General features: G+C 39.7%; 1 protein-coding gene across 5 annotated transcripts in view; it reads left to right on the forward strand.

Moving 5' to 3' along the window:
- The window catches only part of CPLANE1 (ciliogenesis and planar polarity effector complex subunit 1), a 171,681-nt gene that overhangs the window by 99,425 nt on the left and 55,855 nt on the right, over positions 1-16,401 (forward strand). For all 5 annotated transcript variants that reach the window (XM_075932522.1, XM_075932519.1, XM_075932523.1 and 2 more), the window contains exons 25-29: positions 6,278-6,584; positions 8,715-9,657; positions 11,701-11,864; positions 15,009-15,148; positions 15,270-15,349. In XM_075932522.1, coding sequence (XP_075788637.1) covers positions 6,278-6,584; positions 8,715-9,657; positions 11,701-11,864; positions 15,009-15,148; positions 15,270-15,349 — 1,634 coding nt within the window. The remainder of the gene's footprint in view (positions 1-6,277; positions 6,585-8,714; positions 9,658-11,700; positions 11,865-15,008; positions 15,149-15,269; positions 15,350-16,401) is intronic.

Genomic DNA, 16,401 nt, shown 5'->3' on the forward strand with positions numbered 1-16,401 from the left:
ATATGGGCCCTAACGGTGGATCTGCCATACATGGTTTTCTTCAAGGATAAGGAGCTTCAGTGGGTAGCCGAGTTAGTCTGTTACAGGAAACAAACAAACAAATTGACAGAGCCAGAAAAGTACCCACACACAAACTACTTCAAGACAGACCCAAAAGAGAAAATAACAGAACTCCTTTTGTTGTTACCTACAGTCCACAACTCGGATCCCTCCAATGCATTATACACAATCTACAACCCATCTTGGAAAATGATCCCTCATTCTCAGAGGCCTTAGGAGAAAAACCTAGTCTTGCTTACAGACAACCCCCTAACCTGAAACATATTCTTTTTGATAACCATGCCACACAATCACATCATAAGCCTCCAGGAACCCAGCCCTGCAACCAAAAACGATGCCAACTCTGCCCACATATCTACACTGACAAATTCATCACTGGAGCAAACCGCATAAGCCACAAAATCAAAGGGTCATTTGACTGCACATCTAGTAATTTGATCTATGCCATCAAATGCCAACAGTGCCCCTCTGCTATATTTATTGGTCAAACTGGACGTTCTCTGCGGGAAAGAATCAACGGACACAAATCGGATATACATAAAGGGAACACTCAGAAGCCTGTTGGAGAACATTTCTGCTTGCCTAACCATAATCTTACAAATCTGCAGATGGCGGTCTTCTCACAGGCCAGCTCCTCAAGCCAAATTCACAGAGAAAGCTTGGAATTACATTACATACACAAATTCAATTCACATGCTAATGGACTCAATCTTGATTTAGGTTGTTGGGGACTCTACCACGAAGGGTGCTAACAGATTTCTGAGTGATATCCTTCCTGACTTAGCAATCTATCTATTGACTTTGATCTTTATCTGCTTAGGTTTAGCACCAGTTCTCCAGATACTTAAAGAAAAAACTGGAAGGGGGGTGGGAGACAGAGCATCATTCTCTCCCTTCCCCCCCTTCCCTTCTCCTATTTATTTCGAGTTTTCAAATCCCCTACTCATAGCTCTGGTCATCTGAAGAAGTGGGCTGTGCCCACGAAAGCTCATGATGCCATCTACATATTTTGTTAGTCTATAAAGTGCTACCAGACCATTTGTTGTTTTTTTTTTTCAAGGATACGATCAGGCTCTGCCCTCACCCTTAATTCCTGCCCAAGGCGGTGTCTCACTTCCACCTCCATCAGGACATTTTTTTACTAGTCTTTTACCCAAAACCCCACAGTTTTGGGACAGAGGACGCTTTACATACCTTAGAGGTTAGACAGATCTTAGCCTTTTATTTGGAAAGGACCAAACCCTTTTATAAGTCCTCCCAGCTGTTTGTGTCCATAGTAGACAGGATGAAGGACCTGCTGGTGTCAGCCGATTGTGTTTCGTCCTGATCATCTCTTGTATCAAGGCATGCTATGAGCTGGTGCAGGTTCCAGCCTCAGCTATTGTGGCCCATTTGACCAGGGCCCATGCGTCTTCCGCTGCCTTCATAGATCAGATGCCCATTGTAGAGATCTGCAGGGCAGGAAGCTTTGTGAACCACTATGCCATTGTGCAGGACTCCTGGGAGGGAGTGGCAGGGCAGGGCTGTTGTGCAGTCTTTCGCTCTATAGGCTCTGACCCTGCCTCATTAGGTTTGGATTTGGAGTCACCTAAGTGTAATGGACATGAGCAAGCACCCAAAGAAGAAAAAACGGCTACTTAAGTTCATAACTGTTGTTATGATGTGTTGCTCGTGTCCATTCCACATGCCTGCGTTAGAGAATTCCGGCTAGAAGGAACCGAGGAGGTGGAGGTCCAGCAGGGATATATACGCGCTGGTTCGTTGGTGCCACTCTAGGGTGCTCCCCTGCTGCCCCGACAGCTACCTCTAAGGGAAAACTCTCAGACAATCGGTGCATGCAGTGAGCACGCACCTAAGTGGAATGGACATGAGCAGCACATTTTGAAGAACAACAGATATAAAGGTAAGTAACCATTTATTTCAATATCCATCCTTTAAAAATATCTAATTTAACCTTTTTTTTTGTTTTTCTTTGAGTGATGGTACCAATGTGTACTCTACATTTGCATAAGCATGCACAACATGCACCTTAGTTCAGACATTATTAGTAAGCATTATTTATTGCTCTACACATGCAGTTGTTTTCCTTGTGCTCTTAAATGAGAGTATAAGCATAAGGAGTGTGGCTGGATGCCTCTTCTGTTCCTTCTTAGTGCCTCATGGCCTGACTTGGAATCTTCTGTCCACAACTTCTTCCTTCGTATCAGTCTTTAAAATTATAAATGTTAAACAGTTATTAGTATTTCACTCTTAGATTTATAGCCTTTAGAACTTAATAAAGTGTAGCTTAGTTATTTCTCTCCCTTTCCTGGGGAAGTACTCTTTCGAAGACAAGGACTGTGCTCAGTGTCTAGGATATTAAGATTTGCTTTTCCTCCTCCTGCTCCTTTTGATTGATCAGTGAACATCAGTGTTGCCTTTATTGCCTTGATGAAGTTTGTCTCTTAAGTGCAGCATTGGTTACACCTTCTCTCTCTACTTGTGTCAACAGCTCAGACTTAGAAAACACCTAATGAAGGAAGCCAGAAGTTCCTAGTCAGATCAATATGCGGGGGAGTCTCCCCAACCTAGGTCTCAATCGGGGCCAGCACGTCTCTATTCTTGAGCTCAAGAGCTAATGCTACAATTTTCAATGATTTTTATGAGAACAAGGGGTACTCTCACAATCAGAGGCAGAGCCCTTTCTAAAACTGTCCTGGAGATAGAATAGCTTTCTTGGGCTTCTTCCAATTTAGGTATGTCCTAGCATGTGACGCTAAGAACATACGTATGTTGTGCAGGACTCAGGATCCATTGGTTCTTATCTTGGTTCTGACATAAAAACCAAAACTATCATTCACTGCCTGATCAAACTCTGCACCAGTACTTGTAGGGATATGACCTCTGTTGTGACCAGGTAAATATTGGATCTGATGGCCCCACCCATCAAATTCACCCTCTGCAGAGTTGTTGGACTTCAAAGACAAATACCCTCAGGAGGATAGAGTCCAATTTCAGAACTTAATTGATGAGGATAAATTGGTTGCCAGAATATCTCGTGTGTCTCTTAGTATATGCTGCTAATAATGCTTTTAGAGGGAAGGCTACTGCATTTGTTAGGAGGAGAGAATCCTAGTAGCAGGCCTCTATTTCTCTAGAGAGGTACAAAGTACCTGCCCGTTAACTGATCAACTTAATCTTCTTTGAGTGCTTGCTCATATGTATTCCAGTTGAGGGGTATGTGTGCCATGTGCACAACTGCCTGGAAGTTTTTACCATCTCGTGCAAAGTGGTGTGCCAAGATTTAATCCTTTTACTGTAGACCGTGCCGCTCTCCCAGTGGAAGAGGGGCTCTCTCCATTGTGTGCCCCATCTACTACCGGGATCAATGCAAACCTTTCTGCAGACTACCAGTTGCTACTGGAAAATCACTGTTAATTACATAATTACCCCTGAGCCATTTTGCTAGCACTGCAACTGGGGAGAACTGTTTAATAATTTAAATTATTAAACAGATTACATGTTTTAATTTTCTCATGTTAGTTTATCAAACTTCATTTTAAATAAAGTAAAATATTATGTCCAACACAAAAGGTTTCAATGTTTTCTTTATTTATGACAGGAGTGGGGAAGCTTTTTTGTATCGGCGGTCAATGACCCACAGAAAAATCAGAGAATACACAAGTGAGAAGCAAAAAAACTCCTCCCCAGCCCTCACTGATGTGGTCCCCAACTGAGATACCTCACTTTTCTGGTACTCCAGCCCCCATGGGGTGAGAGGACTGAGGTTCAGGGCTTCCCGTAGACCAGACTTATTTTTCTGGGGTTCCAGAGTTAGTGGATTTTGTGGACTCACTTAGGCTCTGGGGTGGGAACAGAAATGAGGATTTCAATGTGTGGGACAGGGTTGCTAGTGAGTGGTGTCAGGATGGGGGTACAGGATCTATGCGGGAGGTGGGGGTTGGAGTACAAGAGGGGGTGGGGAGTAACGCAAAAAAGGTGAGAGGGTGAGAATGCAGCCAAATAGTTAGCTGTGGAGGGAAGCAAAGAAGTGGGGAGTAAAGGAAAGTGCAGCTTCTGCAAAGTAAAATTATATACCCCCCTCACATCTTCCCTCTGCTCTAGCCTCGCCCCATCCGCCCCCCAGCCTGATCCCTTGCATCACCCTGTACTCCTCAGTGCAACTCCTGCCTCCGCATCCTCCTTCATACTGCCCCCCCTATCCTTGTGCCCCACTGCACGCACTGGCAGGGCAGCAGCACTGGGACTCTCACCCCCCCAGGAACAGCACTGGAGCGAGGAGGGATGGTGGGGAAGAGCCTTTGCCTTCTGGCTGCTGCTCGAGCGCAGGCAGAGCCGGGGCTGGCTGGGCGCAGCAGGATGCTAGGGAAGGAGCTCCCCTACCCCACACACAGCCTGTAGGGGAGCAGACTGGACCTCGACGCACCCTTGTCAGTACCTTTATGCTGCACTAGGCTGTTATATAGCAGTCCAGACTTAATGTGGCTTTTGGGGCTGCAGTATTCGAGTTAGCTACACATTGACTCTGATCCCTCTTTCTGGGTAAGGCTTGTGAATCACCTCAATTGGAATACATATGTAAAAGCACTCAATAAAACAGTTACTCTTGGTAAGTGTTGTTCTTTGAGATGTGTTGCTCATATCTATTCCATACCCTTTTTCTTCCCCACTGTCAGAGTAGCTGTCAAGAAGGAGCTGAGGCCATTTCCTCAACATATACTGCTGCACCTTGCCTCAATTGTCAACCAAAGCATTTTTGTTAATGGGACTTTTGAGGTCCACAATCTTTTATTGATGTTTTGCTACTACTAGGCCCCCCAAGTTTTTTGTGTCCGTCTTACGCACCTCACTTGCAATTGGAATACAAAAGCAGCAGACAAATGATCCTGGAAATAATGTGCTCTGGTTATTGGATTGAGTTTCTGTCACCACCTACCCACAGATCCTCTTCCATCTCTTCTCAGAGACCAGTATCTAAAGTAATTCCTATGTTGGGAGGTAGACTCTCGTCTACAGAAAGGAGCCATAGAATGGATTCCACATCAAAAGCAAGGAAGAAGGCTCTATTCATGATATTTCATAGTTCCCAAAAAGAACAGAGGATGGAGATCTACTCTTAACCTACACCAACTAAATATATTCGTCTGAATTATTTTTTCTCAATGATTATCACTACAGTTTAATGCCTGGTATTTGGAAGAGTATGAACCACAGAGCACTAATGCTCAGTAGTGATCCAATTCATCATCATCCAAAGCAGAAAGAATTTTAGCAGGAAATGCTTTTTGGCTAAATTGAAAACTTTCTCCTTTTAATCACAGAACTACCAGTTACTTCTAGAGTACACTGGAATTCCTATTGTTTTAATTAGCCTTAAGATGCTGAGCCTCTCTATCAGTTCTCTACAGATCTAGCTCACAGAATCAGTGCATTTTATCCTACAACTGAAGGCCATACCATCATAACTCGAACCATGGTGGATAGTTATTGAGCAATAATTAGATTCCGGAAAAACTTAAACAACAACAAATAGTCTAGCACTTTAAAGACTAACAAAAACATGTAGATGGTATCATGAGCCCACTTTACTAATGCCTCAATGGAATCAATGTTGTACCCAATGCTTCAATGGAACCTCAATCTTGTCATTTAACTTCTCACCAGACCACCTTTCAAACCATTAGCCATATGTTCTGTGTTCCATCCAAAGATGAAGATTGCCTTCTGAGTTGCCATCAGCCACAAAGGTAAGCAAGCTCTCATGGCACATCTGCCATACACCATTTTTCATAAAGAGAAGGTCTCTAGTTATCATCAGTTGAGAGCATGAGAACAAGTACATATGTGCAGACCAATGGATATTGCTTTCTACAACATTTCTGAACTCGCATGGTGCTCATGCATCCCCACCAGGCTGAGAGATTAATTATATACCAGTATTAGTCTCATTCTTAGATGATACCATCTTTTGGTGTCTATCCTAGTAGCAGTCCCCTGAGTTTTCCAGAGTCATATTCCATACCTATAAGTTGATTAATTCAGTGAACTCATAGACAGTGCAACATTCATTTTTACTTTTCTGGATATAAATTAAATTAACCATATAATGGAATATTCCATGTCCTCCTAATCTTAGAGTATTTAAAATATATGGACTATATGCTCAAAATCCATTTCTTTCTCTGTCTCTCTTCTCACTTTTTTTTGGAGGGGTTAGGACCCAAAAGTGAAGAAATGATGTCTGTTGTTATTCAAGCCACCCACAAAATGAGAATGAAGGCACTGAAACGTGTAATAAGGAACATAGGCCCCATTGAAATAAGTATCTGGGAGCCATCAGAAGAGGAGACACCAGATGATGAGACACATTGCTATGATAGATTCTCATTAGGGACCAGTCTAAGCAGAAGTACACTCTCTGATTGTGGAAATCCTCAAGTATATAGTGATGCTGAAACAACAGATACACTCTCAGAACCTTTGCTTGCTGAAGGAACTAGAGATCAAGCACCTTCACCTCAAAGGTATTTAAGAAAATAACAAATGAGAGCTCAGTCAAACAAAACATGAAGCTATTGTCAAATGGTTTTTCGGTACACTTTCACCAGACCTTTCTCCTTCCTCTCAGCTACTTACTACTCATCTAAAACTATTTAAATACTTTTTGCATTGTCTTTAATGCATTTATTACAATCAGCAAATATAGATTGAAGGAAAGAGGAAATTTGCAGATGGGAGGAAGTGGGAGTGATGGCGGGTATATGCAGAGAATTGTGGATGGGGAGAGAACTCTTTAAAAAAAGAAAAAGTGAAGAGGATTTGTCTGACTACTACTTTTGAACTTGAATGTTTCTTGTATCTTAAACATATGTAGTTGTTTTGATAATTAGATTTCGCTGTTAATCTATTTTATGCATGCGGGCACTAGGGATGTAATACTGTAGTCAATTAACTGATAAGTAAAAGCTAATAGGTTAATGTTATAAACCACACACACTCTCTCTCTCTTTCTTTCTCCCTCTCTCCCCTCCCTCTCCAGAACATTTCTTAGCAGGCTACCCCTGCTGTGAGTCTGCATTTGAAGTGTATTAGGAGCAAGGTGGACAGGCCCTGGCTTAGTTCCGGCTCACACCAGGTCCAGGATCTCAGACAAACCTCTGTCCTCCCCCTGGGGACAGGGGCTTCTGCTACCCTGCACTACTTCTTCTGTATCAGAGGCAGCTGCGCAGGGTGACAGGCAGCTGGTCCACGTTGGGAGCTAGCTTTTAAACTGTTTCCGCTCATGGACCAGTTCCCGCCTGGCACCCTGCACTGCTTCCTCAGATACTGGCTGCCAGCCCCACCCCCGGGACTATAGAATAATCAAGTAACTGATAAGAATTCATGAGGTTGAATGACTATTCAGTTAACCAATATTTAACATCCCTAGCATGCATACTGCTTCAGTCAGCAGCAATCTTTACTGGTAGGGGGGAATCACAGGTGAATATTGGTTCTTTTAGCTCCTCTCTTGCTCATGCACCAGACCCTCTTATTGGCACCTGCTCCAGGATATTAGGGCCCAGTAGCTCCCGCTGTCTTTCTAACCCTATGGCAAAGAACTCAACTTATAGCAGATTCTGTGTCACCTGAATATGGTGCTGTCACCTGATATGCCTCCAGATAGGAGCTGCTGTTTTCCTAATATCAGTGAAAACAATATTGGACTGCTTTACAAGTATAGATCCCTTTGGGTGCTCTACTGTAGGATGTCTGCATCCCTGTGTATACTGGGAGATCAAAAAGCCATGTCTGAGACCCTACACCCCTGAAAAGAATCTCCTTTTGCTCCCAAGTGAGGACATATAGGGAGGTATGGGCTCGTCACTCAGTTCTTTCTCAGTTAAGACCGATAACTGGCATGTAGCAATCATGGCCTTGCCTTCCAACATCACCTGCAAAATTTTCCAATGAGTTGCAGCTCAAAGATTGGACTCCCAAAAAATTAAAAACCCATGGAAGTTATTTTATCCTCGACCTTGAGGGATTGCTGCCATCGCATGCTTCACCTGGCACTCTCCTTCCCCTCTGCTGTGTGGGGTCTCCGGCTTTGGAGTTGAGAAGGAACTGGTGTGGTTGGTGGGTTTGTGTATCCCTGTATACGCTCCTTAAAGCAGTATAAAGATCTGCTTTACTCAGTCGTGAGCTTGCGAACACTGCTTTATAGTCTTTCCTTTATACTTCCATTTTTCCATACCACAAAAATGTAATAATTATCCTACATAATTTATCTACATATAGGTAAATTTACTAATTTATATCCTACATGTACACTCTTATAGTTCCTCCCACCTTCCTACTCTACCATCTGTTTTTTAATGTTTTCTGTTCTTAGATTAGAAATTATTAGCAATGAGAGTTACATTGTGATACTAAGTTAATATATTAGTTGGTGAATTATTAATATATTTTATATCAATTTTGTCATGTTACTATTCCATTAATGTAAGTTTTTTTGCAATTTATGTCCTTTTATGTAATAAAATAGAAAAAGGAGAAAAGAAGAGGACAGTTTTGTTAACATACTTTATTGAAATTAAAAATCTTTCTTTAAACGAGAGAATTAGAAATAGCCTTCTGATTTTTTTCTGTGTTCATGTTTTGCTGTGTTGTAGGGAGACATGGCCTCACATGGAAGAACAAACTGGTCGTAAGAATACTGCATATAAGATAAGATATCTTAATTGTAAAGCAAAACATAAAGAAAAAGAACACACAATTTTGCCTAATCACCATACTTTGCCTGTGGTAGGTGCATGGGAATTTGAACGTGATGATGATGAATATGTTAAGTTTTTAGATCTCTTTTTGAGTTACGTGCTGGAAAGAGACCTCATTAATTGCAGCGATCCTGGGATTCCTTTTCTGATCAGCTTTTCTGAACTTCTTAGAGAACACGAACTGCACTCTCTCCTTTTTGATGTTCACACAACACTGAAACGTCGACAGGGCAAAACTAACAGCCAGAATGTGTTTAGAGCTGGTTGCTGCTATGCTGTTACTCGTGCATCATGTGATTCCAAACCAGTTTCCTTGTGCAATGAAAAGCAAAAATGTTTGGAAAACCAAATGTCTGTTTCAGTTTTAAAACCAGCAGACACCTCAATGTGTGACTCAATGAATGGAGTAAAGAAATACATGGGAAAGAAAGGTTTATTTGGTCTGAACCACCTGTCAGTTTACAGAGCACAAGATAACAAGCAAGAAATCACTATTACACCAATAACCCAGACCTTGTCTGACCATGCTTGCTCTATTCTACAAACTTCAGTGACCTATAAATATATGTACAAAACAATTCATGTGAATGATGTTATACCAAGAGAGGAACTTGGTCTAGAATTGAAGAATGAATTTAGCAATATTGCAAGACTGCTTGAATGGATGATCAGATGGTCTGATAGGAGATTGCTATGTGATACCAACACAGTAGAGTCATTTCAAGAGAGTCGCCCAATGTTGCATGTGAAAACATCAGCAGCTGCTATACTTACATCATTATGGCTTTTAGGACGGCCCTTTTGTGATGAATTGCAAGCTAAGCATACTAACTTTAAGGTAAGAAGATTGAATAAGTAGCATAGAGAACTAGAATTATAATTAATTAAACTTTAGATATTATGCATTTTTGTATTAATTTTTTTACATGCATAAATGTTAAAAGTAAAGCTTTTAAAATGCAGTATCATTTTGCTTTTTACCATGCCTTTTTAAAAGATACTCATCAAATCCTACAAGCTGTTCCACGCACATGTCCCCCATGCATCCGTGCAGAACCTTCTTTAAATCAGAGAGGCTCTGAGTAGCAGCAGTCATTTGCAGTATTAAGGGCTTAAATGTGATTGGTATTTTCTCTCTCTCTCTCTCTCTCTCTCTTGCTGTTGAATAATAATTATCTACTGACTTAGGGAAAAAAGAACATTTACATTTTGTCACCTAAAACAGGTTATTTTTATTTCTGTTTGTGTATTTTAAACATCGTCAAAATACTAAAGATGTTAATTCATGTTCAGTAGCATGTAAGTAATCAACAATTTGCAAAAATGAGTGCACAATGAGTAGAGCTATGAATATAGTTCAACAATAGGAAAAAAAGTGTGAATAATTTCCATTACTTGGAAAGATTGATGGCAATTTTATGTAACAGAAATCCATATAATGGATTTTATATGCATGTTTCTGTACTTTTATAAATTACAACAGCTATACCTGTAATTTACCCATTTCAGGAAAATTTTTACTACCAGGTTATATTTTTTCTCAATGAAAAGGTTTGCCATGTCAAAGATAATAGTAATAGCAAAGACCAGCATCAAATGGTCTTTAATGTAACAGACTTTTGCATGAGACTTTTACCTTCTAGCTGCACTCCAGGTAAAGATTAGAATACTGAGTATCAACCTCTCTTTAAGGAGTTGCTAGGAAGAGATAAACATTCCAAGAGTGATGAAGTTCTTTCTATGAGGCATTGTTATGGGTGAGAAGATTTATGTTGTAGATCCAGATGTATTGTGAGATGTATGTAATTTATCTAGATACCATTGTATTTGAGTAGACACTTAATTTTTTGCTATAGTGTCCAATTTTAGTTGTTGTTTGAAGAAATATATAATAAAGTTGAAAAGAGTAACTAGATGAATGAACAATGAAGAGAAAAGGCTCATATAAGGACAGTCTATTGAAATTAGGAGTATTTGGTCTTAAAAGAGAGAGTTCAGATGCAAATTCCTGGTGGGGGAATGAAAAGGGTGGTGCACAGAGCCATTTTGTTACCCACGTGCTGGATCTGGCATGGAAGCTTGGGGCTTTCTTTCCTGTCTTCCCTCCATGTAGCATGGATTTATGAGGATTTGTTTTCTTTCTGCTGAGCCTTCTTTCTCCTTCTAGATAGAGTAGATTTGCTTTTGTTTGATGTTTCTTCTCTTATGACACACATGATTTATAACAAACAAATAACTGAAGTATCACCAGAATGTTCTAGTCACCAGAGATGTTACTGAATGCTTCTGGTTATATACAATATTATAGATTTTTTTTTTCTGGCTCTGACATTATTTCTGGGAATGTTTAACTGTTTGAATTTAGTACAAGATTTTATTGCTGATGCCCAAAAACAAATGTATTTTTTCTTCCCATTTGTCATTGGTAGTTTGAAACAATTTCTAATTTTTACATACTGTTAATGATAGCGGCTATATAATAACTATAGTGACCAATGGTCTCATACAGTTTATCCACGGGATTCTTTGTCTCATTCAGTGCACAGGTTGGATGTGAAAGGAGATAAAACTTCAATAGCACAGGCAACCCATAAATCTGGCATGTTTAATTGTATGAAATGTGGAATATCTTCAGTCTGCAAAGTATCTCCAATATCTTCATCTTGTAAATCTGTCATTTTCTAATTGAGTGAAATCTGCAATATCTTCATTCTATAAAATATCTGTGAAATCTCAGTCTGTAAAATTACAACTAGAGAAAAGGATGTGTAATTAAGAAGAAATGAAACATGTTAAATAGGAGAGAGAGAGTCTGACAATTGAGAGATTATTTTTATCTAGAAGGACTTTTGAATGTGTGTTTTGGGTTTTGTTTTATTAGAATCCAGATGATCATTACCTAATGAACTCTGCACCCCTACCAGAAACTAGATCAAAGATTCAGAAAAAAAGCAGTGTGAATTCAAGCTGTTCTCCATCAACAGAAACGCCATATGCTGTCCAGGATGTAAATGCTCACGATGAACCTTGTGAAAATGTTTTAGGGTAATGTTTTAACTAGAGCACTCAAGTTATGTAATTGCTCAGCTAAGCGGGAAACATTAATATACTACGTACAAATTATATCTTCTTGATTTACAGCCAAATTTTGATTTCACATATATTCCTAACTGTTTAGGGTTGTTGGGGAGTTTAGTGTGAGTTGCTGTTTTGGAGCAGAATTTGATTGATATTTAACTATAGTCTTTACACAGCAGAGATTTCTGTACAGATATGAATAAATAATTCCACTGACACAGAACTAAACTTGTTCTTCTCTAATTGTCCTAACATTTATCAGTTTTGTAACCAGATCCGATAACATTTCATTGTGCAGTTTTCACATTCCTCTTTGCTTTTGTTGTTTATATATATTATTTATGTTATTTATGTTGATGTTCTTTTGTCTGGACAAATTCCACGTGGCATGCTGTACCCTATACTTATTTTTTAGGACATTCAAAATATTATTGAAAAAGTATACAGAAAATGAAATATTGCAAATTTTTTCTTTATAGAAAATTTACAGCAAAAATATTAGATTTAAAGATTATTTGCAATGAGGGTATGGGAAGGAATTTAAATATGACCACTTTTCAAGAGACACATTAAAACATGATGTTTGAAGGTATGGGACATCCTGACTTAGAAATGAACCTCTGGGGGTCCAAGCCATTTGGCTGTTATAGTCGAGGGTTCATTATAGGAGTGGGGTCCCACAGCGATTAGTTTTGGGATGAGTTCTGTTATTATTGATTTAGATAGTGGCATATAGAGTACACTTATAAAGTTTGCAGATTATACCAATCTGTGAGGGGTTGCAAGTGCTTTGGAGGATAGGGTCATAATTCAGAATCGTCTAGACAAACTGGAGAAATGGTCTGAGGTAAATAAGATGAAGTTTAATAAGGACAAATGCAAAGTACTCCACTTAGAAAGCAACAATCAGTTTGACACAAACAGAATGGGAAATTACTGTCTAGGGATGAATATTAGAGAAAGGGATTTTGATGTCATAGCTGACCATAAGCTGAATATGAATTAACAGTGTGACACTGTTGCAAAAAAAGCAAACATGTTTCTGAGATGCATTAACAGGAGTGCTATGAGCAAGACACAAGAAATAATTCTTCCACTCTACTCTGTGCTGAATAGGCCTCTGTTGAAGTATTGTGTCCGGTTCTGGGTATCACATTTCAGGAAGGATGTGGAGAAATTGGAGAGGGTCCGGGGTCCAAAGAAGAGCAACAAAAATGATTAAAGGTCTAGAAAACATGACATATAAGGGAAGACTGAAATAACTGGTTTTGTTTAGTTTGGAAAAGAAAAGATTGAGAGGGGACATGATTGCAGTTAAGTACCTAACAGGGTGTCACAAGGAGGAGGGAGAAAAATTGTTCTCCTTAATCTCTGATGATAGGACAAGAAATAATTGGCTTAAATTGCAGCCAGGGAGGTTTAGGTTGGACATTAGGAAAAACTTCCTAACTGTTAGGGTGGTTAAGTACTGGAATACATTGTTTAGGGGGTGTTGCACTCTCCATTATAGGAGATATTTAAGAACAAGTTAGATGAGCATCTATTCGGGATGATCTAGATGGTGGTTGATCCTGCCATGAAGTTAGGGGACTGGATTTGATGACCTATAAAGGTCTCTTCCAATTTTAGTATTCTATGGTTCTATGATTTATTGTCTGAAATATATTTAATTGCAGCTCTGCTGCCACCAGTGGATGACTCTGAAGTCATTGCAGACAGTCGTCTAAGTCATTATGCTTAAATGGGATCCTGAAACAAAATTAAAAAATGATTTTGAATCATCATTCTTCTCACTTTATTACTGAAGTAATCATTTACATTTTTTCAGCAAGGATGCAGGTCCAGTTCCAAGTTACCAAAAAGCTAAGACTGATTGCACTTAGATAATACTTAATTTTGGAGTATGCCCCATTGAACTCACTGGCAATTCTGTTTTTGAGAAAACAGGTATAGAATGGGGTTCCCTTGTGAAAACTGAGTTATGCTGAGGTAAAATCGAGAATAGACATGGCATCATTATGATCTATGCCCATGATGTTCTAAACTAAGGGGCGTGTATTTTGTATTTGTATTAATAAGAAAATGATAGTGGCAACTGGCAACTCTAGATTTCTCTCAATGCAGCCATCTGTATTGTATACTTGAGTAATAGATTCTAAACCTAGATAATTAATTAAACAAGCCAGAAGGATGAGTCAAGATAAACCTTTTTTTCCTAGCAACATCCAACATAGCAAACAACTTGGGAATTTACTTGTCAAATCACACTTCTATTAAATGGCATACTGTCTTGAAGAATGATGCATTGCAAAGTGAATTATTTAAGTTAATAACTAGTTGATCTGCTCAGCCATATCTACATCTTTTCTCCCAATAAGCAGTTTTCTTTATAATGTTTCATTCTTGAAACTAGGCCCTGCACCATCTTCTTGCACTGCTAATACTTGGCATGTTTTCCCTGTTTACTCGGGAAACAATTTTTTTTAAAAAATATTCCTAGATAGGGTCTCTCTTTATAAATAGAAGCCATGACAGTGTTTCTGTGGCAAAAGTGTAAAGAAATGTAGGAAACTGTGTGCATGCTGGATAATGTCTTCCTTTTTTCTTTATAGTCCACTCCTCTGTTGTTTTCTATGCTGCCTCTGTCCTTTCCTGCATACTGTCTCTCCATCTTTAACTACCTCCTCTGCTGTGCTTGGCCAAGGTTAACCATCACATAAGCACAGAACAAAAACAATCCTATCCAGCTTGTGTCTTTCTTTGCATGTGTTACTTTTTAATCTGCTGAGAAACAGAAATTGAAAACCCAGGACTTTTTAGAAGCAAGTGCTAGTAGTTAATGACTAGTTTGTCCAGCCTAATTCATTTTTATGAGTAAGTTTATGTGTAGCATGTTTGTGATTAGATTTAATTGTAAATGTTATTTTTAAATGAGAAAAAGTATTTTTTTTTAAATGGAAAAATCCAATTTAAATAAAAAAATCTGATTTTTAGTTTTTAAAAAATCACTGATTTTATTCACCTCATATAGCCTCCCTTTATACTTACATATGTCATACATAAATGTATTATTCACTTTTTTGTAATTTGTTCTGTTATTCCAATTTACAGTATATGTACAGAAACAAAACATTCTGAAAAGAATGAAATGAATGAGAATTATTCTCTAACTCACAGTACTGAAGGAGGAGTAATAGATTTTGATGAAGTAGGAGCATTCCAGGAAGTAGATACAACTTTAGAAAATGAAGGTATGTTCTTTTAGCAAAAATCTAACTTTTATACCTTATCCCTTTATCTTAATAAAGTTGTCAAGTTTGCTGATTATATGCATTTTATTTTCTTTGTGAATTATATCTCTTCATTTCATAGAACTCTTTGAAGAACCATTTGGAGCTCCAAAAAGTCCCAGTATTTCTGTCAGCATTAAACTTATACAACAAAAAGAGGAGGCAAGTTACTCTCTGATTAATTAAATATTTACTTTCAAATATTATATTTAAAATGCATTTATTTCCTTGTTTTAGCTAATGAATGGCCTAAAAGCGCTTAGTGGTTGCACGACTATTGCACTCAATTCTACAGTGTGGCTTACTAGTATTAGAGTCTTTGCATCTCCTGGAAATAATTCTTCTTCTTCGAGTGGTGATATTCCACCTGGATATGGATCTCGTGCTTTATGCACAGGTCCCACAATAGCAACGCCTCTCGACACAGAGGGGACGACCGGGCCCCCCCTTGTTTATGTAGAACATGGCCGTCATGTTGTCCAGGTGTACGAGGACTGATTGGCGTGAGACTGATGCCAGGAACGCCTCGCAAGCTTTCCTGACTGCCCTCAGCTCTCGAATATTTATGTGCAGGGCCCGCTCCAAGGGGGTTCACACCCCCTGAGTCCTGTGACAACCCAGGTGCACCCCCCAGCCGAGGTACATCTGAAAGGGCACCCTACTACATACCATGCCCTCCTGTGTCCACCATTGCAGGGAAACGAGCAAATGTCATATGCTCTGGACTGGGGGAAGGAGTGATGACCCTGCATGATTTATGGTGGGTCTTAGCCGGTACCAACAATTGTGCTAGTGCTGACTTGTCTGTAGGCTGCATATAAGGTCTAGTTGATGCCGGCTGCAGTGCTGAAGACAGTGCTGGTGTATCCTGTGCTGGCAGCGCCGAGTGTGCCAACTGCACCAGTGGTACTGCTGTAACTGTAGGTGCTGGATCCAGCCCTGAGGCTGGTTGCAGTGCCACAAATGATACTGGTGCCGCAGGTGGTGATTTTCGCATTAGACTCAGCCCTGGTACCAACATGCTACAGCTTGGTTTTGCCTTCTCCAGACAGCAAGTAGGAGACATCCCTGAAGTGCCCAGATTATCTCTGATGCTAACAAGTGTCGGTATCAGCGAGTTGGAGAGGGCCTCTTTTTCGCGAAAGTATGAGGCCCTGGTGAGATGGCCTGGCACCTCTTGGCTCTACGAGAGTCCGATCTGTGCAGGGAGGGCT

This window comes from Pelodiscus sinensis, chromosome 6 (genome assembly GCF_049634645.1).
Source record: "Pelodiscus sinensis isolate JC-2024 chromosome 6, ASM4963464v1, whole genome shotgun sequence".
NCBI classification, from domain to species: domain Eukaryota; kingdom Metazoa; phylum Chordata; order Testudines; family Trionychidae; genus Pelodiscus; species Pelodiscus sinensis.